Source organism: Momordica charantia (assembly GCF_013281855.1).
Source record: "Momordica charantia cultivar OHB3-1 chromosome 6 unlocalized genomic scaffold, Mcharantia_2.0 BLBB01000006.1, whole genome shotgun sequence".
Classification (NCBI taxonomy): domain Eukaryota; kingdom Viridiplantae; phylum Streptophyta; class Magnoliopsida; order Cucurbitales; family Cucurbitaceae; genus Momordica; species Momordica charantia.
In genome coordinates, this window is record NW_028275164.1 from 32342523 (window position 1) to 32365954 (window position 23432).

The 23432-nt window shown below is 34.7% G+C and overlaps 2 protein-coding genes across 3 annotated transcripts; both read right to left on the reverse strand.

Annotated features, from left to right (window-relative positions):
• Window positions 1-1451: 1451 nt before the first annotated feature.
• LOC111026176 (receptor-like serine/threonine-protein kinase ALE2) lies at window positions 1452-4522 on the reverse strand. Its single transcript, XM_022304203.2, has 4 exons — window positions 4023-4522; window positions 3537-3797; window positions 2551-3423; window positions 1452-2218 (listed from the first exon to the last, which is right to left on the reverse strand). The coding sequence occupies exons 1-4, from the start codon at window positions 4483-4485 to the stop codon at window positions 1737-1739; spliced, it is 2079 nt and encodes a 692-aa protein (XP_022159895.1). The 5' UTR covers window positions 4486-4522; the 3' UTR covers window positions 1452-1736.
• Window positions 4523-10008: 5486 nt separating this feature from the next.
• On the reverse strand, window positions 10009-21942 carry LOC111025416 (uncharacterized). Of its 2 annotated transcripts, none has more exons than XM_088126109.1 (13): window positions 21747-21942; window positions 21368-21561; window positions 21152-21281; window positions 20944-21046; window positions 20044-20167; window positions 16946-17011; window positions 16032-16070; window positions 14589-14669; window positions 14420-14467; window positions 11940-11990; window positions 11759-11827; window positions 10578-10805; window positions 10009-10413 (listed from the first exon to the last, which is right to left on the reverse strand). In XM_088126109.1, exons 2-13 carry the CDS (start codon window positions 21515-21517, stop codon window positions 10159-10161), a joined length of 1344 nt encoding a protein of 447 aa, XP_087982235.1. In that variant the 5' UTR covers window positions 21518-21561; window positions 21747-21942; the 3' UTR covers window positions 10009-10158. The 2 variants fall into 2 exon arrangements, with proteins under 2 accessions (XP_087982235.1, XP_022158974.1); XM_022303282.2 differs by having other exon boundaries at window positions 21368-21563; window positions 21673-21942.
• Between the last annotated feature and the right edge of the window lie 1490 nt (window positions 21943-23432).

The window sequence follows — 23432 nt, forward strand, 5'->3', positions numbered from 1 at the left end:
AGTTAAACTAAAATTAAAGTAGATGAAAGTAAAACGAACAGTAATAATATACAAAAGATGCTGAAACCATAGGTGCATTTGAAAGAAATCGAATGATAAGGAACTGGGGGAGGTTGGTTGTTCCTTTGTTCTACTACTACCCGATGCTCTAGCATTGACGTCCTGCTGTAGTCCAAACTTACATGAATTTCTTTCGAAATACTCAAATTATTACTTACACAATTAAACCAAAGAGACAACACAAATATAATTATGGTTTGAATTGATGTATTTGTATTAAATAAAAGCCAAGGCAACAATTTGTTATTTAATGTTAAACTATTAGTATATATTATAAAGTTTAGGGGGCTCGAGTCCCCCTTGACCTACCGTGGATTCGCTCCTACTAGTAACATGATTACATTATGAACATCACAACTAATGATGTAATTGATATATATCTCCAATCAAGAAGTTGTGAGTTCGATCCACCACCCCCACATGTGGTACTAAAAAAAACATCACAATCTTGATTTTGAGTATAACTACAATAGAGTATAATATCATGATATTCATCCTCATCTTGCGCCATGCAATGAACATAGCAATATGAAACCCTATCATAGCAATGGTCGTCTAATAACCTCATGGATCCACAAACGCAAAAACTTATTTCTACAACTTTATTCAGCTATATGAAACGATTCAGGCTTAAAATGAGCCAAAAAAAATTGGTTTTCACCCTAATGTCCAGTCATCTTTTCATTAGAGACTTAACATTTAAACCTGTTTTTAAAAAAACCTAGGGCAAAAATTCATGATTTTGAAATGTAGGGACGAAATCCGATAGTTAAAAACTCTATGGACCAAAATTGTACTTTCCCATTGAATTGTTTTAGATCAAAATTTTCAACTTTTAACATTTAAAAGCTTAATTGTAATTTCAATGAGAAAAAATGTTTTCTAGAAACTTGTATTTATAATAAGTAACTCCCTGAGAATAAGTAACTCTAACGTTATCATTTTTTACCATTTTGACATCGTATGACTCCTCAAAGCGTAGTTGTTTCTAACTTTATTTGATGTTTAGTAATTAGACTAACCATTTGTATTATGCCCTCGTGCACCACCAACAAGGACAACCCAAGTTAAAAATAAAAAATAAAAAATCCATCAAGCGCTTATAGTATGCTTCTAATCCAAGTGCTCGTTACAGGAGCATTTGAAAACTTTGTTAAGAATGTAAAACCAAACATCAAAATAATTTATCATTAAACGCCTTTATCTAAGATGCTCGTAAATAGCTCTATAATTGGTAATTTATGGTTAAACCAACTTTTTCATCCTATGTACTTGACTTTAGGCTTTCCACGATAAAAAGAAAATGTGATGATAATATAACAAAGGCTAAAAGGAAATAAAAGTCCAAAAGAAAGTACAATAAACAAATTTAAAAAGAGAGAGAGAAATGGTAAGATGTCTTGAAAACCCTTCTTCCACAGAGCATAGGCCCACTTTTACAGGAATCTAAAAATTATGGGAGACAGTTCCACTGTCACAGTCAAAAGAAAAAATGTTTGCAATAAAACACAGGCAATTGTGACAGCCAAAGTTCAGTCCTTAGGAAAAGGACATATGAATCAGTCCATACACAAACTATTCACTAAATGAACCAAAAAAAAAAAGAAAAAAAAGTTAGAAACATCAGTGAGCAGTTAGCCAGCCATTCACAGCTCCAAAAATAGCACAACTTTCCCCTATAGGCAGCTGCTGCAGGTCTCAAGCTCCTGAACAATGGCTTCCATCGATGGCCTCTCGCTCTGCGACTCGTGCGTGCAAAGCAGCGCGATTCTGCAGAGCTTGGCCGCTTCGTATTCAAAGTATCGACCGTGGAGCTTCGGGTCGACGAGCTCTTGGACCTGGCATGACTCAGCAGCACCACGCAATGCGCTGGTGATCTTTCGGGTACCCGAAAGGATTTGGAACACCAGCATGCCAAAGGCATAAAAGTCGCTTTTATCTGTGAACCGACCTGTTGTGGTGTACTCAGGAGCCAGGTAGCCTCGAGCTGCACTGGCTTTGAGCTCGGAGAAGACGACGTCGTTCGTAAGAAGCTTATGTAAGCCAGAATTCGAGAGCAGGGGATTGAATCGCTGGTCGATGAGAACCTTTTCGGCTGAGATGTTTTGGTGTACAAGAGCAGGTTTGTTTGCTTCATGCTTGTGAAGATAAGCCACACCTAGTTATGAATAAAAAGGCATTCAACTTAGTCTCAAATCCATGCCGAAACTATCAAGAGGCCTCGCTTGAAAACAATTTGCTTATAAAATATACTTCTATCTATGTTTATACTGTTCGGTTATACGCTCTGAAATCTTAGCCAATAAACGGGTTTTTGAAAACCACATTTTGATTTAGGAAGTAAATTACAGAGAAAAATATAATGGTTAGCAAACAAGCATTTTTTTAACAAAGCAAAAACTTTATCATACAAGCACTTAGATGCTAACAGAAACAAAATTATTTTCAAACGGAAGTTAGAACCCGAGTTTCGACAGTTCGAAAGCTGACCTTTGGCGATGCCCCTTATGATGGAGACTCTGGTAGACCATTCAAGAACCTGGCCATCACCATCCTTGACATCAAGGTATCTCAACAAGTTCCCATTTGGAACAAAATCATAGATGAGAAAGCATTCCCCTCTGCCTCTTGAGCAGCAGAAACCTCTCAATCTCACCAAGTTTTCATGCCTTAATGAAGTTAAGAGGTTCAATCCTTTCAAAAATTCAGCTTCCTCGGATTTGCAGCTAGTTTTGCAAATGCTCTTAACAGCAACTACTGAGCCATCCCTCAAAACCCCTTTATATGTAGCAGAGAAGTTGCTCTTCCCCAACAGATTCACCTCCGAAAAGTATTGGGTGGCTGTCTCCACCTCTTCCAAATTGAATTTGAAGCTTTGGAAGACTTCTTGCGCGAAAACGCTCAATCCTCGACCATCAGCTAACGGATCCCAGCCATTGGAATACTCCAGGCTGACGAGAGGAGATCCGTTCTTCCTGTAAGTTGCTTTGGTTTGATCTGTGCTGAGACGGTGATCGCACACGTCGAATGATGACCCAAGCTTCTGTTTTCGACGGCGGTACTGTGTGAAAGTCAAGACTCCAACGGCAGATAGTGCAATAGTCACAACAACTAAACCAACAACCGAAGCTTTTCGAGATTTAGACGAACTCGGGCAGCGGGTATGGTTGCAAGGCAACTGAACATTTGCAGTTTCGGGAATGTCTCGTGTTGGCATCTCCCCGGACGATCCGGGACTGTACGGTTCAGGTCGGTTTTGAGTTACGTGACCAGAACCAGCACAATCTTTCAAGGACGGAAACCCAACTCCACACAATCCCAAGTTGTTCTCATACAAGAACCCTTCATTCAATCTCTTCAGAGCTTCATCAAAACAGCAGAAACAAAACAAAACAAAACAAAACAGAGTTCTAGTTAGCCTCATACCAAAACAAGAAGTAAATCTTCACAAAATGTGTTCAGAGATCGGTCAGTACCGGGAGGTACATTGCCAGAAAGCGAATTGTTTCGGATATCAAGAGCTTCTAGCAGCGGCGCCTCAGCAAGTTTCGAAGGAACAGAACCAAAGAGATGGTTGGAGCTCAAGTCTAATCTCATTAACATAGCCAAACCTCCCAAGCTTGCAGGGATTGCACCAGTTAACTGATTGGACTGAAGAGCAAGAACAGTAAGTTTCTTCAAAGATGCAAGCTGTGTTGGTATGCTTCCACTGAGCTGATTATAACAAAGCTGCAAAACTGAAAATGCAGAAGAAAACAAAACACAGCTGAAAACAGAGTGCAAAATCCACTGAAAAGAGCATTCCAAGTTTCCAAAACAGATAAATCACAAACTTTCACTTCCACTCAACAAAACCAGAAGAGAAAACCCCATTTTCAGCATGACCCAGATTCCATTCCAGAAAACTCATATTTCAGAAAACCAAAAGGTTCTAACTCATGCATGTAAAAAGAAAAGAAAACCTTGTAAGCTGGCCATGTCCCCAATCTGAGGCGGAATCTCCCCAGACAAGTTGTTGACATTCAAATACAAATTAGAGAGCAGAGTCAAGTTAGCAACCTCTGCAGGAATCTCCCCAGTTAATGAATTATAATGCAAATAAAGGCCCGTCAAGTGCTTGAGCCCAGAAATGGCAGGGGAGAGCTTCCCAGAGAGGCCCTTCCCCTGAAGCGACATGTTGGCCACTTCCCCCTTCTCATTACACCCAATCCCTTCGAAGGAGCCGCCGCAGGGATCTCCATCGGCGGCCCACGAGGACAGATACTGATTCTCCGGGTCCAGCGCCGCCTTCACAGCCAACAGCGCCGCCAGCTCCTCGTTGGCCGACGCCCGGAGTGCGGCTGAGAGGAGAAGAAGAAGAAAAATGGCGGTCTCCATTAACAGGATTTTGAGTTGCAGAGAGGGGAGAGAGAGGGCTTTGTTCATTAGTGGGGGCAGAGTGGGGGTGAAATGGTGATAATATTTTTATTGGCTATAAATTCTTGAATTTGCAGACACTTTTTTTTTTCCCTCTAATTTTTTAATGATATGAATTTGTGAGCCAAGTCACCTCTGGCTCTCCATGACCTATGATTTTTTCTCTTTTTGGGGGTGCAGTACTTCGTTATTGTTTTATTGGTTATTACATGCAATATTTCAAAATCTTGAAACCTTCTGAAAAATTATTGGTTTTTTTTCCTTTTTATAATGATCTGTACGGTTTAGTCGGATATATACTTAGTCAATGTATGTAATTCTTGAACTATAAAAAAATCTTTTTATAATATAATGTTAGGATTTAAATTTTGATCTATACAAAATCATTTCTGGGAAAACTTTTTTAGTAGTACAGTGGGATTGAAATTCTTTTTATACTATTTATATTTATTGTATGTGATAATAGCAACATTATTTAAAAGTAATGTTGGTTAGTAAAATAAAATAATGTATTAATTAATTACATGTTAAGGTATGAATGGAAAGAGTAATTTTTCTTACAAATATGTAGAGTTAGTTTATATATCAACATGTAGACACGAATATGTGATGAAGTTAATCTAGGTTGACCCGCTAAACTTATCTTTTTGGCAAAATATTTTACTTCTAAGTGTGATAATATTATTAGATGGATATGGACATTAAATGTATTGGATTAGGATAATTAATGCATTTGTACTTAAACGTATGTTTTTTTTTTAAGAATACTTAAATGTATGTACATTATTTATCTATCATAAAAATATAAAGATGTTTTAATCCTCGGTAGAACTCCAAAAGTTAAAAAAATAATAAAAAAGGTTATATACTCAATTTCTCATTTGCTCATTCTATAAAAGACACAATCTCTCATTAAAAAATATACATTTCTTTGAAAATAAATATATTACTCTCACGTAGAATAAGCTTTGATTTTGTTTTTATCATTTCGGAAGTTTGATTTTAATCTGGTAAATCATCTTGAAAGATATAATAATAATAATATTCATTATATTTTTCAAAAAATCATCTCTAAATTTTACCTTTTGATCGTAGGAAGAGGAGAATACGAATGAAGAAAAATAATGGTCACTCTATTATTTTCTTTAGATAGAGTAAAGATTGAACGTTAATCTTTTAAATAATAACGTCGATCCTGAGATCAAACAAACAACACAGATATATATTCTACATAATATTAATTTTGGTAATTCAGGTCATGCCATTAAATCATCATGATTGATGTGATAATAGCAAACTTACAAGAATGATTTTTTTTTCCCTTTTTCATTTTTCTATCTTTTATTGGACAAATAAAGAATGATGATCAACCCGACAAGAGCCTTCTATCCATAATTATTAAGTTCAAATAATAATGCTCGCCAAATATTACACAACATATGAGTGTTTATTTTATGATTGTAATCTTTAATTTCGGGTAACTTAGAAATTAAGCTTGGAGAGTAATTTGTGTCTTTTATGTAATCTTAAAAATATAGTAGAAATATAGCACATATTTAATATATATTATTCATACAGCGTAATTTATGTGTGTGGTTTTACATTACATCTGAATTTGATTTTTTTTAGTACAGCAAATGTATGGTATGAGAATTCCAACATCTGATTTCAAGATAATTAGTATATATCATTTACATTAAGCTAAGCTCATATTAGTTATTTAAATTTAATTTGAACTATGCTATTTTCATAAAATTTTAAATTTTATTTGAAAATACATATTTTTTTTGTTTTTAAAATTAAAAAAAAAGCCTTACATTTTGAGTTTTAAAAAAAATGATGTGATGTGGGTTAAAAGTATATATATGAGTTTTTTTTTCTTTTCGTTTTGTAATTCACCTTCATTTGTATTTTATTGCACCAACATCGTCATTATCAACTGTGATGAGTATACAAAAATGTTAAGTATCATATCATAGTTTCAAAATCTCCATTTTTTTAGTACAACATGTGGGATGAGGGGTCGAACTCACAATCTCTATAGATATATGTCAATTATTACCAATCTCTATAGATATATGTCAATTATTACTAAACTATGCTTACTTTGGAAAAAAAAAAACTTCATTTTTTATTTGTATATTGCAATTTAATGTAATCATAAGCATTGTGTTTACTCACGTCAAACAAAAAAAGAAGATATTTTTCAAGATTGAAATTGAGATAAATGATTAAATTTAATACAAATCGAATAATTTAATTAATAATTATGATTCACGATGTTGTATCTCAAAATAATAAACAATAATAATAAATGACACATCAATACACATTTTGGATGATTAATATTTTTGCTTTTATTTTTTATTTTGTTGTTTACTAGCATTACTCTATCTAATTTTTTCACTTTCCTAAGTTTTAGTCAAAATTTTATAATTATAAAATAGATTTTGGAAATTAATTTTTTTTAAAATAAAATAGGATACTTTTTTTTTTCAAACTATATTACAAATTACAATACTAAAAAAACGACATTATATAAGCACAATTCTTAGAAATTGAAAAAACACGATTAAAAAATGAGTATTTAATTACAAAATTTGTAAGCTTCGAAAAAAGCAATCTAAAGCTGCATATATAATCCGCATTTCTATAAATAAATAAAAAAAAAATTACATTACATTTACTATTTTTTTAGCAAACATTACATTACAATTACCTTTTTATTTTAACAAATCGTACTAAAAAATTATTAATGATGTCAACTTTTTTCACAAAAATAATTAACGCGGACGTTGGAGAATTTGAATTCTAACTTTTTTTTTGGATAGTTAATTGATTTACATTTTATCTCCCGTAAATATATATATAAATTTTTTTTTACAGAAAGAAAATAATTTAAATTATATTGAGGAATATTCATTTTACTTTAACTCTTAAATTCTAAACAAATTATCTAAATTTTCTTAAATCGAGCATAACAACTAAGTGGTAATTAGTATATATCTTTAATCAAGAGATTGTAAATTTAATCTCCCACCCAAACATTTTGTACTTAAAAAGAAAAAAAAAATCAAAATTTAACTTAAATTTTGAAATATTTTTAAAAGAAATGACAATTATGGCTTTGAAAGTTCAAATATTATTTTAGTATCTATACTTTCGACTTTGGTTTTTCTACTTTCAAAACCTTCAATTTGGCATATGTACTTTCTACTTTGTTTATCTTAGTCTATGTATTTTCAAAACGTCTATTTTGGTTCTCGTACTTTTAAAATGTGATTATTTATATACCTTTCATTATTCTTTTCCATTTCTTTCGATCATGATTTAGAATGAGATTTATTCACTAAATTTCTTAAAATATTTTAAGTCATAAATTTGTATTAAAGAGTTTCAATCGCATATAAAATTTTACTAATAGGAACTAACTTTGTCACTTTTAAAAGTATAAGATAAAACAAAATTTAAAAACACCCCACCAAAATGAAGGTTTCAAATGAGCCAAAATTAAAATGATTAAAATATTATTTAAAAAAATAACAAAACAGAGAAATAGACTGAAGATAGAAAAACCAAAATAGAAAGAATCTAAAATTAAAATTAAAAACAAAATACGATTGAAAGGAAAAATTAAATAGACTAGTATGGGGAAACACGAGAGACGAAGGGACAGAACATAAAGCAACAAATTTCTGCTCGTAATCAGTAAAACCATTATTTAAAGATATCATATTCTCAAATTCCCGTTTTCTTTGAATCCGGTTGGTGCAACTGGAGCCATACGATTTCCCCAACGCCATTTCGACAGTCCAGATTAAATTCTCTGGGTGACCAACATGTTTCCACGTGGCGAGCTCCTATTTGTCTGTGCGCAAGGGGCAGTCCCCCGCCAGGGCATGCGGCGGACCCAATTTCAAAATTCAAATCGGCCATAAGCTCCCCTGCTCGCAACCCCACCGTAAAGTGGACAAGGCAGCCCAGTGGACCAATGAACGAGGGGAGCATGAAGCGTTAGGTAGGCGCGAGAGCAGGGGATCGAGGGGAGAATTTGAGAAAGAAAAAAGAGGAATTATTAAATAATTTAATTGGTGGAAATGGAAAATAGGAAATAGTAATAGAGAGTGTCAGTAACTGACAACTCCACTGCTGCAGGCTTTTGTCGTTGTCCAATAACACCGTATTCGCATGTTCTTCTCTCTCTCTTTTTATTTTTGAATTAAATTTGGAATTTATTATCCACGTCAGAGTAGTTATGTAATGTGGTAATTATTGTCAATTTATTCCTTCACCCACCATTCTATTTCTGCCCCCTCGCCTCCAATATTTTCGTAAATTATAATACAATATTGGTTTGTTTTTTATTTTTATCTTTTTATTTTTCAATTTTTACCTTAAATTTCACCTAATCACAGCTTAAATTTAGATAAACTGTTGTGATCTTTACCATTTAGACTTAAATAAATATCTTACTTTTGACCTTCTAATAAATTTTTTGATGGAAGAATCACCTTAAGAGGTATCTTCATGTATCACTTATAAAACATGAGTCTAGCATCATATTAATAGAATTAAGAAAAGTGATATTAAGCTAGTTTTTTTTTTTTTCATTCTATAGCAGATTTGTTGGTTGATCAAATTTAATTTGATGTGAAGCTTATTTTTAGTAAAGTTAGGCCAACATGAATATAACTTAACGGTTAAGACATCTTGTTCGTTTCTTAAAAGTCAGTGGTTCAATCTCTCATCCACCGTACTAAAACAATTACTAAGATTCATGGGTGATTTAGTAAAACTTGAATAGAGCGTAAAATTGTAACACTATCTAAGTTTTAAACCCAATTTGATGTACTAAAAAAGAATTCGATTTGATAAAGTTAAAATTTTATAGTAAAAATTTGATTGAGGTAGATAAATTTATGGGTAAAAATTGACTATTTTATGAATTGAACTTTTTAATCTTGGTCTTAAAATTTTAAAGTACCGTTTTTAATCTCTGATTTTTCCTAAAGAAAACATATTTATTTAAGCCTATAAAGTTCGAAAATATTATTGAACGAGAAAATTCCAAAATTAGGGACGCAAGTTTTCCCCATGACAATTGGGTCTCCTATATAGTTGTGGATTTTATTTTATTTTTCTATTATATATAAATGTAAAACTTATGGTCATTTTTCATTTCATTAGAGTGCTATGAATTTTGGGCCAGGATTGATGGAAACATAAATTGTATTAAATATCCACCCTTTATCCAATAACCTCAATATTTTCAGGATCTAAAAATTTTAGATTTTTTAGTCTCGTTGGATTTTGGTTATTATTTAAACTGCTCCCACGTACAAAAATATGATGGCAAAGCTAATTTTCTTTTTTTGTTATTTTCTCTGCCATAAATTATGTCCATCATTGCAACAATTTTTATTCTGCAGTCGGCGACATCGTGAAAAGTTAACTAAGCCAAGCACTTGAATGTGGAATCTCGAGAAACTAAGAAAGAAAAAGTTGACATATGAATGAATAAAAGACTGGGCAGCAGAAGAAACATGCATACTAGCTCTCGCTTATACATTAATTTTAAATCGGAAAAAAGAAGCTCGTTTTGACGCTCTATTATAAATTTAACAATTAACATACACAACTCCTCCCGTTTATACAGCGGAAGAATGTTGAGATCGTGGTGAATCAATTAAATGCTATATGCGCTTGTTTTGGTGGTGAATAATATGAGTTACTACCACACTCAATACCAGTCTGCAACAATGGATTCCATCTATCAAATATTATTCTGCCACCTCGTCCAATTCTGCCCCTAAATTTATGAGATCCCATTGACACACTATTCCTTAGGGAGGAGTCTGATGGTGGAACTATAGCTGCAGCTGCCAACTTCTCTGCAACCAGAGGTTTTGCAAACAACAAAACTGGCTCCACAGGATCCTGCACCAAACACAATCCCATCCCGTTAAAACAGTTTAGATTAATGTTCTAACAAGAGAGAATATGATTTTAAAGGTAAGTTGGTTCTCAATGTATTAATGGGTCGATCCTGTCGCCAGATAAGTATTAGCAACTGCTATTTTAACAGAAAGGAAGATGAATACCATTTTATGAAGCCATCCATGTGGCAACTGTTGCCTATATTCTGACTTTATGCTTTCACTTGGAAGCATAACTGCGTTTGCATCCATGAAAGAACCAGAAGTTCGTATACGTGGGGGGCGACTGATATCATCCAACTCCACAAATTCGTCCTCGCTTGAACCAAACTTGCAGGAGAAGGGTAAGAACCTGGGAAGTGCCAAGCTCTCTTCCAGAAGTTCAGTTTCGTGCTGATATCCCATGAGAAACCATGCACCAATATTGCAAGCAAAATTTAAGTAAAAAAAGATCACCAGAATAATATCAAATTTTAATAATATCGGGATGCAAATATAAAATGGACACTGAGGGATGATGTAGTGTTTAGCTAAATATAGAACACATTTAAGAGAAAGGAACACACTCAAGACACATGAAAAAGAATCTTCCGGACTCCAACATTGAGAAAGAAATAGTATTTAGCTAAATATAGAACACACATTTCGAAGGAGGGAGGGGGGGGGGGGGGGGGGGGGTGGACACACTCGAGCATCATATATACACACAGGAAAATATTCTTCCAGACTCCAGTTTCAACATGTACCTCTGTATGTTCATGAAAACAGGACACTAAAAACATACAAAACCGTTGCATCAGTGAAATTTTGTTTTAAATATTATGACATAAAAAATAAATCAAAGCACCAATATTGGCCAAGAAAATGAAAAGTAAGCGAAGTAATAGTAAAGTACGAGTGAAACTAATAATACCAATTATCCCAGATATAACAAACCCAATGTATAATAAATGCGATTATTAGACATATACTTAACTCTACAAGCAATCTTCATCTTCTTTATGGTCCATCTTTGCCCTCATAGATTATATTTGTTGTGAGTTAATGCAATCAAAGCTATTATTTTTGAGATCTGGTTCGAGCGTAATAAACTAATTTTTAGAACAAGCAGTAGTGTCGGCTGGAATGGTTTGATTTATCCAAATTGAAAGCCTCACTATAATTTATTTTCTGATTACCTTTTTTTTATGATATTTGTATTAATCGAAGTGCTCTCGTATCCCATTGTTGGTTTGTTTTTGATTCTCCTTTTATGGAGGTATATCTTTGAACATTTGTTTCTTTCCATTACATCAATAAGATGTCTCATTTTTTGTTTAAAAAAAAAAAAAAACAAACAAACGTACCTTGTACTTCAAATGAACCCGCTGAAGGCTAACTTCACTATCCATCAGATCTCTCTTTTTCTCCTCTCTCTGTACAAAGAACACGTCTGATGAGCTAGTGCAGTGTTTCAATGTCATACAACTTGCTTCAAAATAAATGTAAACGCACCTATGATAATACAGGAGTACAATGAGTAATCACCTTAATTAAAGCCTCCAATAAGGTTTTAGCTTGTTCCAGGTTGCGCCTAACCTGAAAATTGACAATTCCAAAACACAGAATAATCAAATTTTGAAAATGCTTATCAATAAGAGAAAAAAAAAGATGGACAAAATTTAAGATCAATATGATGGGTAGAAGAATATATCACCAAATACCTAACGAAGCTGGGGGATCTAGAGGACTTTAAATGGTTGAGATAATAACATTCAAAAGGAAAAGGCAAAACAAAAACAACTTTGAGCTCACTTGCTTCCTACCCATCTATACAAACCATAACACCTCAATGACTGGGTAAGAATAATATTCTTGCAATTAATTTGTGATGAACATTCAAGTCGGAAATCAATTTTTTAAATTAACACAATAAATTAAAAAATCAACATTTATTTCATAGTACTTCATTTTTAAGTTACATGCAGACCTTGTAAAAGGGAAAAAATCCACCCTTTCTGTTCTTTTGCTTTGCATTCCCCCACTAGGCTGGTAAAAAGAATGTCAACCTTTTGAAGCCCATGGTTTAGTATCTCTAAACTTTGGAAGAGTGTGTAAATGCAATCCTCTTCCAAAGTTGGTGATAGCGAAAGGATTTATTTTTGAAAGATTGTTGGTTAGGGAATTCTCCCTTTAAACTCAGCTTTCCTCAGCATTTCAGGGTTGCATTATTGCCCAACGGTTCTGTTTTTTTTTTTAAACTGGGATACCTATTGTTTTTCTTGGAAAGTTACTTATAGAAGGGATCTTTAAAGAGGAAATCAGTGAGTTCAGTTCTTCATTGGAGGTTTTGGAAGTTGTTAACTTAGGAGATTTTGAAGGTTCAAGGGGCTGGAAAATCGATTCATCAGGTATTATCTCAGTTAAAGTCCTTATCTAGACTGTACTCTCATTCTTCTTCCTTAAAAAAGTTGTTTGGGAATTTGGAAGTCCAAGAGTCGCAAGAGAATTAACATTCTTATTTGGATTTGGTTAAACAGTAGCCTAAACACAGCTGAAGTTTTGCAAAAAGGGCTCCCTCGTTCCTTTCTGATGCCATCAATTTGATTACTGTGTTCCAGATTCTAAGGTGCAGAATCATTTGTTCTTTGTTTGCTACTTTGATTTGGCTTGTTGGTTCCATCTATTCAAGATAGTTAATTTTGTGATCTTTTCAAATGACTCAAGATGCAATCTTCTTCATCTTCGTTCTGCTACTCCTTGCCTCCAAGATCTCATTTGATAGGTTAATGCGGTCAAAGTCATCATCTCTGAGATTTGGGTTGAACGCAATCAAAGAGTTTTTGAGAATAAGCAGCAGAGTTGGTTAGAGCGGTTTGATATTTCCATATTCAAAACTTCACAATGGTGTTCTCTTTCTAATTTATTTGTTAATTTGTCCATGAGCCTGTTTGAGACCATCCTCCCACAAAAAGCTCCACTAAAGCTTCCCCCAATGGGCATGAATTTGCAAAAAGTTCATAATTACAAAATGCTTTTGAAAGAAGACAAGAAGAAGAATGGAGCTTAATCAAGTCCAAAAGATTTTTTGTACAGAACTCCTTCCCGTCGAAAATCCTTATCGGCCCATCACTGCATTTTTCCACAAAATTCTAGCAAGGGAATTTAGATGGGGCCAAGGATGAGCTAAACCAACTTCTCATGAGAAAAAGGAAAGACCAGCTTACCCCAAAAGTATTGAGAAGCTTTGCCCAAAGACTAAGGGCGTACGAGTTCAGGTCAAATCTTTAAATCTTGACTGTAAACTTGTTATTTTCCACCTTTTGTAAACTTCTTGTAAGCTGGAGCTTTAAGAATTTAGTTTACAGCCTTTATCTTTTAGTTAACTCTTTTACAGCAGGTAATTGGTTGTTAGCTAGCTGTTAAAGGTTTTATCCAGCTTTTAGTTAGTTATCAGCTAGCAGTCAGTTTGATTCCAACCAAACCACCCTGAAGAACCAAACCTAACTAACTCGATCTGGGTTGGGTTTGGTTCAATTTCTTACCTACCTAGGACACACACAAAGCCCTTTCCAATGGCAATTAGGCGGAATGCAAGATTGAAACCAAAATAGTCCTATAAGGTGTGCAACCATGAATTACAGAATAATGAAAAATATCTTAAAAATAATCAAACACCAAACCCACCCCCAGTTGACCTAATGGCATACGGGGAAAAAAAGTGAAGGGACTTTTGAAGGAGTGAGTTCAAATTCATGCCAGCCACCTATTTAAGATATTAAAAGCTAACGAATTTCCTGACAAGAGGCATAAATTGATAGACTAAAATACATGACTGAATCCAATAAATATATATTATGTAATATGTTTAATAAAAAAAAAAGGACAGTACATTAAATAAAACATACCCACAGCAGCAAAAACAAGAACTCGTCATTTCACAGAAAAAAATGAGGAAAGACAGTATGAAGAACCAGCTGTTAGCACAAGGAAGTAATATGAGATTCAAATTTAATAGTAGAATTTACCTGGCGAAGCTTTTCAAAAGATTGCACATTGTTTTCCCTCCGTTGCATCTATTTAAAATATCAAGAATGAGGATAATAATAAAAATACAAAGTGCATTGTGGAAAACCTCAAATAAAAACATCTTTTAGTAATTGAAAAGGGGAGAATGTCAGGAAAGATCATCCATACCCTTCTTGTATGAAGTCTATGTGCTTTCTCCCTTGGCCTAAACACATTGTACGGGTTTGTATCATTGACAGGTGGAGGTGGCTGCATATAAAAAGGCAGCAAGTAAAGTAACTAATGAATATCATTATGGGTAGAGTACATATCACAACAAATCAAAATTGAAAAAGACTAGAACACACAAACATACGGGATGACACTATCATCTTTTCTAATGCAAAGATCCCTGAGATGAAAATCATAAAAGGCTGCTGAAACTTTTTCTAAAAGAATGTTCTTAGATTGAGGACTACGGGATGATGTTAAAGTTCAATAATGAGCTTGATAACCATGGGATCCACGTAACAGCACAAATGAGAAACAAAATTTTTTGATTGCCAACCTTTACCATACAGATAACCTATAAGTAAATCAATAACAATGAAAGATCATTCACAAAATATCACAGGCCTTAATTTCAGCTAATTCCAAGGGCCCCATAAAATACATAAAATCTTGTGAGCAGCCCACGGTCTAACCAGCATGGAAGTTAGAGTGGTCTAGGGAGGTCGATTTTCATCTTAAATTCCTACGCCCTGTCTTGTTGCTTCACATGTTGCTGTCTAGCTTCTTTGGAATGGAGGAGCAAGTGGAGATGGTTGTTGAAAGTAATCCAAGTTGCTTGATGATTTGAATTCAAGCCTAATCAGGCGTTCTTCATCTCTATTGAAATGTGCCCAGTGTCTTGCATTTTCTTGAATATTAATTCCTCGCTGTCCTCCATCCTTGCCTTCTTTCCTTTGAGTTGTCGAGCCTTATAGCCCATCAATTGTTGCATTTCCAGCATGCCACTCTTGAGTTTATCCAATGAAACCTCCACCCAACTTAGGTAATACAATGACACGACATTTCTAAAAATCTAGAACACGGATACGGTAAGGACACGTTTATTAAAATATATGATCTTTTAAAGTATATATCATTTTTATACAATAAGGAGATTCAAAGTCAATAAGTTTATACATTTTTATGCTTACAAAAATGTGCTTCGTGTATTTTGCTCTGAAAACTTCTTATTTTGTCCTATATTACTACTTATGACTATATCTTATGCTTAACAAGTGTTCAATACGTTCCTAATAACTTTCAGATCCTTTGGGAGAGGGGAGTTTGAGACTTTATTATCTCTACTGCTTCTTCATGAAGTTCATCCTCCAAAGGTTTTTTGAACTACTCACCTACTATGATTACTTTCCACTGGAATCTTTTTTGTATGGAATAGAAGGTTATGAGTATTTCATCATCTTCAATAAAATTTCTATAATCCCAAAAAAATAAAATAAATAAAATAAAATGAATGGCCTTGCATTTTTTGTGTGTTTGATATATCTCAAGAGCCGATCTCAATATAAAGTTACATGCATACATCAATATCTATAACATGAAAAATGTGGCAATGATGTTAACCTGCAAGCGCCGCAAAATAGGCTTTTGCCACTGTTCACGCTGTTAACAAGAGAGAAAAAGAATAAAATAAGTACAATTATGCATGCCATTAATAAAAAGAAAATATAAGAAGAAAAATGAGTAAAAAATATAAGAAGAGTTCAATATACTTGCAATGCAAGAACACAACCTGAATTGGGAAATAAAAGGCAATACAGTCTAACAAACTTTTTAAAACAAGAACACTGACTCTTCTAGTAAAAGCTGTAGTTTCACAAATCTGGTTTGAAAAGAATAAAAGGATTTTCTAAGACAAGTCCAAAGTTTGGTTGGACTGTTGGAGCGGTTTGATTTAGCTATCTCCAAAGCTTCCCAAGGGTGCTTTCTTTCTAATTTGTTTGCTCATTATTCTTCTAGCTATACTTGTATGAATTGGTCAAACTACTCTTTCTGAAAGGAAATTTGGATCATGGACAGGCCTTTGATGCTTGATAGAGATTGTGATGAGATGAATGTCACACTAGGCAATCCTCATCATAGTCCACTGTTATCTTAGAACAACAACAAGGATATGCAGGGAGTTTCTAAGGCATATTGGATAAAAATAGAAAGAGGTCGTGAAAATAGACTCTCCGAATTCCATAATGGTGATGTTAATAAATGTAACTCCTTTACTCGAAATCAATGGCCAACAGAAAAATTGATTGGGTTCAAGATACAAGCCCATGAACGAGCGAAAGAAAAAGAAAAACTCAAAAAGAATCAAATGACAATAAAAGATACCCTTTGATATTAGAAAAAATACCATCCGAGATACTACTCCATAGCTAGAATTATAAAACTCAATTAGTTACTTCAGAAAAAAAAATGCTTCACTTAATGACTAGGGTTTTAAGTATTCAAAACTTGTATAAAAGTAAGGGGTTTATCCATACCTTCTCCTTCCAATAATTGTAAACAGATTCGATAACTGAATATCTGATAGCTTGAGTTTGCAGTGCCTAGCATTGAAAAAAAAAACAATCAATTTTGAAACGACGTGAAGTATCAACCGAAAATTGATCAACAAAGCCATTCGTTTAAGCCATGCTTTCATTGAAAAATGAAAGAATAAAAAAGGTCCAAAAATCCAAGCAAAGGAGTAAAGCTAAAAGAATGGGCTCCCATCTAGCAAGACCAAACCTAAGGAGTAACTACAAAAAAATTTTAAAACGAAACCTAAAGCGAAAATGTTAAACCTAACCAGGGCTCAAATCTCCTCCCAAGATCTCTCAAGCCCCTCTAAAGATCTTGTTGTTTCTCTCATTCCACAAATCCAACAAAACAACTAAAAAACCCGTCTGCTACAAAAACCAACCCCTCCTCTAACATTGAGCCACACTCACTACCACGAACAAAGCAAACCTCAAAAGCCTAAACAAAAGAAGCAAACTGGCAAGTCCAACGGAGGGTATCCCCAACTACTCCCCTACAAAGAACAGGGCACTGATGCACAATCGAAAAATAAGAGTGCCTTGTGACACGATCTAAAGTATAAACCCTGCCGTGTAAGACCTGCCAAACAAAAAATCTAATCTTCTTTGGAATCTTAATCTTCCTAAGCAAAGAAAAAAAGAGCAGCAAGAGGGAAGAAGATCTGCTGGACACGAGAAAAAGGATTTGCAAGAATCCTTCCTACCAATCTAACAACAAGGCCACAAGATTCAACATCTCACTAACAGACAAAGAACGACAACGACAGAAGCCAAGAACCAACCAAGAATTGTTGCCTAAATGAGGCGAAACTAAAGCCATTAGAAGAAAGATAGTACAAGTGAGGGAAAACGGAAGGGACGATCCCCTAGCCACTTATCCTCCCACAAGTAAGTATTATTTCAAACCCCCACCAAACCATGAACGAACTAAGAAAAAGAGAAAGCCGGAATAGATGCCTATCCACACATTCCTAGAAGTGTCTTTAGAACCCCTGCCAGATGCCAATTCAAAGGGATAAGAACCATACTTACTCACTATGACCCTAAATCTGACTCCGGGCAAGAAGCGCCATAACCATATCGCCAACCAGGTTTCATTGTGTAGCCTTAAATTGCCAATACCTAAACCCCCTAGATCCAAAGGCTTCGGCACAAACTCCCAATTGACTAAATGAGTCCCCGCTCCTTCATCAATCCCTTCCCATAGAAAGCTTGGCATAATTTTCTCGAAGGTTTTGCTAATGGACACAGGAATTCTAAATGAAGATAGAAAATATGTTGGAATTTTGCTTAAAACAAACTGAATAAGAGTTACTTTTTCCCTCGGAGAAGAAACATTTTTTTTTCCAGGGAGAGACACTTCTACACCTTTTCCATAATGGGAACCCAGGACGACAAAGCTCTATTAATGTTCCCTAAGGGAAGACTCGGATATGAAGAAGGAAAGGATCATACCTCACATCCCACCAAAAAGCCCACCTAACCAACTTAGAGGAATCACAGTTAATGCCTAAGACATAACATTTACTTTTATTAATCTTCATATTGATATCATTATCAGCTAAAAGAAAGACAAGAGACAGTTAAGATTAACAAATTTTTTTATTTTATTTTATTTTTATTTATTTTTATTATTATTATTATTATTATTATTATTATTATTATTTTTTGAAAAGAAACAGATTTCATTAATATAATGAAATGGAAAAGGAATACAAAAGGGGAATATCCCAAACCAAAGGAGTTACAAAAAGGCTCTCCAATTGGTTAAAAGAGAAACAAAGCTATAGTGTTTAAATATAGGAGAACATTTGCACCAAGATACAACCATAGACACTATAGATTCAAAAATGATGCCAATAGAAAGTTAAGATTAACAAATGACTCTTCCTTGCTTGCTAGAGCATAAAAATATTGTACCATCGGCAAACTGAATATGATACAAAGTCAACCTATCCCTCCCCACCTAGAAACCTTCCGAAAATGCCACCCATAACCCCTCTCGAGACCACTCAACTAAGAACGTCCACAACCAACAAAAACAGGAAAGGGAAAGAGGACCATCTTGCCACAACCCTCTCTAAGCAAGAATTTTACCTATCCGCTTCCCATTAATGAGAATGGAGAACTTAACTCTCCTAATACAACTCCACATCCACGATCTCCATTTATACCTAAAACGTTCCTTCTAAAGCACCTTATCCAAAAAAATCTCGATCCACATGATTGTAAGCCTTCTCGAAATCAATCTTAAAGATCCATTCTTGCATTACAAGACCCATAGTCCTCAATAGCCTCATTGGCTACGAGGGATTGGTCCAAGATTTGTCTACCCATGATAAAGTCACCTTGGAAGTTAGATATCATCTGAGGAAGGACCTTCCTAAGCCTATCACTAGGGGGTGTTCTCAGACGAACTTTCCTAAGCCTATTAGCTAAGGGCATTCAAAAAAACCCGGTGACCCAACAACCCAACCCAAACCGAAATTTCTCGATTTGGGTTGGGTTCAGTTCTCCTCCCTTGAATCCTCGTTCAACAAACCCTCCTCTTTCAACCCATCCAACTTAATTCTCCCCAAAGCCTCTTGTTTCTTAATCCTCACATCACCAAAAACATCATGGTTCCAAGCTTTTAAAACCCCTCTGAAAGAGGGTGATTCCCCATAAAACAATAGCCTTCCCACCTACCAGGGACATCAACATTCCACCAAGACCGAAGGGAAGATTTGAAAGAATGGTGGGAGAACCACATATTCTCAAACCTAGAGGGGAAACTACTCATCAACCAACATGACTTAGCATACCACTTGTTTCAAATGAAAGTGACACATTCATACATATTTTGATTTCCCATCTAAACCATAAGATAGTATCTTTGGATAACTACTTGTTTCAAATGAAAGTGACACATTCGACTATCGATGCATCGCTTAGCATAGAACAATAAAAAAATCAAATGGAAGAGACTTATATAGTAATGTTCATTGGATCTACAAATAAATAACCAATATGAAATTAAAGTTAGTACAAAGTGCCCAAGCATGATATAAAAGTATCACCTCAATAGCATTATCATGTTGTAGGAGTACAGGAACGGGTGAACCAAGAGTAGTTGTTATGATACCAGCTCTTTCTCGAGCCTTGTGATCCAATACCTCCAACTTAAAGAGGAAACTCTCAAATCTGCATTGACAAATACACCTCCATGACCATAAAATAATTAACAGGGGAGCTCCGGAAAAAAAAACAAAAAAAAAGAGGATTTTTTTTTTTTTTAATAAACCCACTCAGGTTAGCCATAATAAAAATAATAAATAAATAAGCCAAAAAAATAACTCCATGATGAGGGAAACTAAAATATCTTTTAACACTGACACAATCTTGAACTTGAACTCCAAGTGGTGATCCTCTATCTTGCCACATAGTATTGTATATCAACTGTGTACCTTGAAAACGATATCAGATTGCCCATAATGCAAAACCAAGATGACGACTCAGTCAATCACAGTTGTTACTACCAATCTTATCAGCTTTCCATTCTTTACTCTTCTTTTCTCCCCCATCAAACTCCAATATAAAGGACTTATTTTCAATCGCATCCAAATGAAAATAAGTTAAACAAGCTTCCAGAATCCATATCTTAAACCGATAAAACTGTGTATAACAAAAAAATTTGAGTTTAAATGAACTAAGGAAATTTTCCAAACAAAATAAAGGAAATGGCATATGCAAGAGAGTGAGTCCAAATACCTAACTGCCATAAACTGTTCATTTGAATCTGGAACACATACAAGGAATTGACACAACTATGAATAATAACGAGACAAATGATAATGAGTGGCTACTACAGGGTGTTAAGCAACTTCTCACACCAGGAAAGACAATCAAGCAACTCCTTCTGTCTACGTATGATGATTTCAACACTTTTAAGTTTTATCAGGAAGGGGGAGGGTGCTTGCCTTTCAGGAGTAAGTATCTTCCTTTCTCTGTTAAGGTCTAGAAGCCAATCTTCATCTTCATTGTCCAAGTCGTACTCAACAAACTCTCCAAGTTCTGTCCGAGCTGAAAATTAAGAACATGTGAACATATTTTTTTACAACACACATTGGTAATGGCAGAAGAGTTACTAGCCAAAAGACCATCTACAGAATTCTCTATTTCACCAACCTCCTCTGCCACGTAAGTAGGAAGTTGGTTGACTAAAAGTGCGGGAGTAGTCTATCTCATATGTATCGACCACAACAAATTGAGGAGTGGGTATATCAGGAGCCAATTTCTTGCAAGGCACTTGATGTACCTAAGTTACGGGGAAAGCCTTTAGATTGACACAAACAAACATGGGATGACGGGAAGGACAAAGAAAGATAAATACAGTGCAAGTACCTCATTATCTACCTCAACCGCGCTACGAATCAGTTGGGAATTGCGGGTAGAAGTGGGGGTTTCGTCATCTTCTAATTCTTTCACAGACTTGACAATAGGGAGCTTCTTATGAATGTCAAGCGGACGAGGCCTGAATGACAACCTACTCATTGTAGCTCATCTCTGTCCTGCACAGCCCTTTCTGATGCAGCAACCTCTAGATTCACGGTAAACAACCGAAAAGGAATTCCAATTACTTAGAGAATTAGAGAAGAAGGAAAAGCAAAAGCAAAAATCATGCACAAATTGAAGCTGTAGAACCCAACCTCACAGGCTCTTCCAGTAGTAATCTTCGACCCACAACCGTAACAACAACAAAATCAAGGTTAGAGATGCATACAGAGTACGAGTGCGGTTATCGATTGTGAGAGAGAGTTGAACCGAGAGCTACGGATACGCTCGAAATCGAAGCACCAGAGCAGAAAAAACGAGGGCTGGGTTCTTTTTTTCCTCAAAAAACGAGGGTTGTGTTGCCGCCAGCGGGCTTCGGGAGGAAATTTGCCGTCGCAACTGTTTTTTCTTTTTTCCTCTATTTGGAAAGAACCCAAGCCCATTTATACTCCTACATTAAATACCAAACTAATAATTTCATTAGTAAAATTAAAAGCTTAAACTAGATTATACAATTTGCGTGAAGCGCTTATTTCCGATAAAAAGTTGCGATCTCTACCATCACAATTTCAACAATAAATAAATAAAGTTTAATATATATGCTTCACATTTCTAACAAATATTCAAATAACCCACACAATTCACAATTTTAACCCAAGGTGAATAGCTCTCGATTTTGACTTTTTTTTTAATATTAAAACTATGACTAATTATTAAAATATTACGTAATAAAAAATTATTAAAATATTACCAACCACAAACTAATTTTAAATCTAATGCGATTTTTATTATTTCACCAATTTGTCTACTTTAGGAAACGACACGTGCCACTTAAAGTTAAAGAAAAAACTTGTCAAAACGAGTATAACTAAACCGACATATATTTTCATTCAAAAAATTGTGAAATCAATCCATCATTCTATATGTTGTACTAAAGTTCAAAAAAAAAAACTTCGATATATGATGTTTAGTCTCTTTTATTCGTGAGACGACATATTGAAACTTGTTTATTCCTTTGACTGGATAGATTATAAACTAAGAAAGGAGAAGATTGAACCTCAATTTGATGAAAGTTTAATAATTAATTAAAAGAGCCAACAAACTTGTCAAAATGAAAAGGAAGAAAAAAACCCCAATAAGAAAAATGATGGTTTGTAATATTTTAATAATTAATTTTACTTTTATTAATAATATTAAGAAAAAAGTCCAAATCAATCGTTTTAATTAATGAAATTGGGGATTAGTATATTGATAGGCTAATGATTGTATAAAATTTACAGTTTTGTCATGAAACAAAGATGGTACCCATTATCCAATTTACTAATATATCATTTTGTATCTCATCTCAAATATTAATTAATTTTTAAAATCCAAAATTGATTACTTGGAATAAGGGTGAGCATCGATCAGACGGGGTTGGTTTTTGGTCGAAATCCTCGCCGAACCGACCAAGTCGGTTTCTGTATGCAAAAAACCGACCACGCTGACACATGCTTATGCGGCCGACCTATCGAATTGTCGGTTTTGTCGGTTTAATTTAATGGCCCGGAAGTGAGTTGGCCGGGTGGCGCAAAGAAGAAGAAAATTGGGGGGGGGGGGGGGGGGAATGAGGGTGGGGGCGGCTCAAACAAACATAAGAAGAAAACGAAGGGGAACCCTAGGCTAAAACACTCCAAGTGAGAATAATAAAAAAGAAGAAAGAAATTATGATATACAAATTCCATAGTCGATTTTTTAGGATCGGCAGATTCCGACCGACCGACCATAGGTGAAAACCGATCGACCGACGTCGGTTTGGTCGGTTTCGGTCGATCGGCTCGATTTTTTCAGCCACACTCGCTCACCCCTAACTTGGAATGTTATATTTTAAATCTCTTAAATTTTGCCTAATTAGACTTCCCAAAAGTAAAAAAAA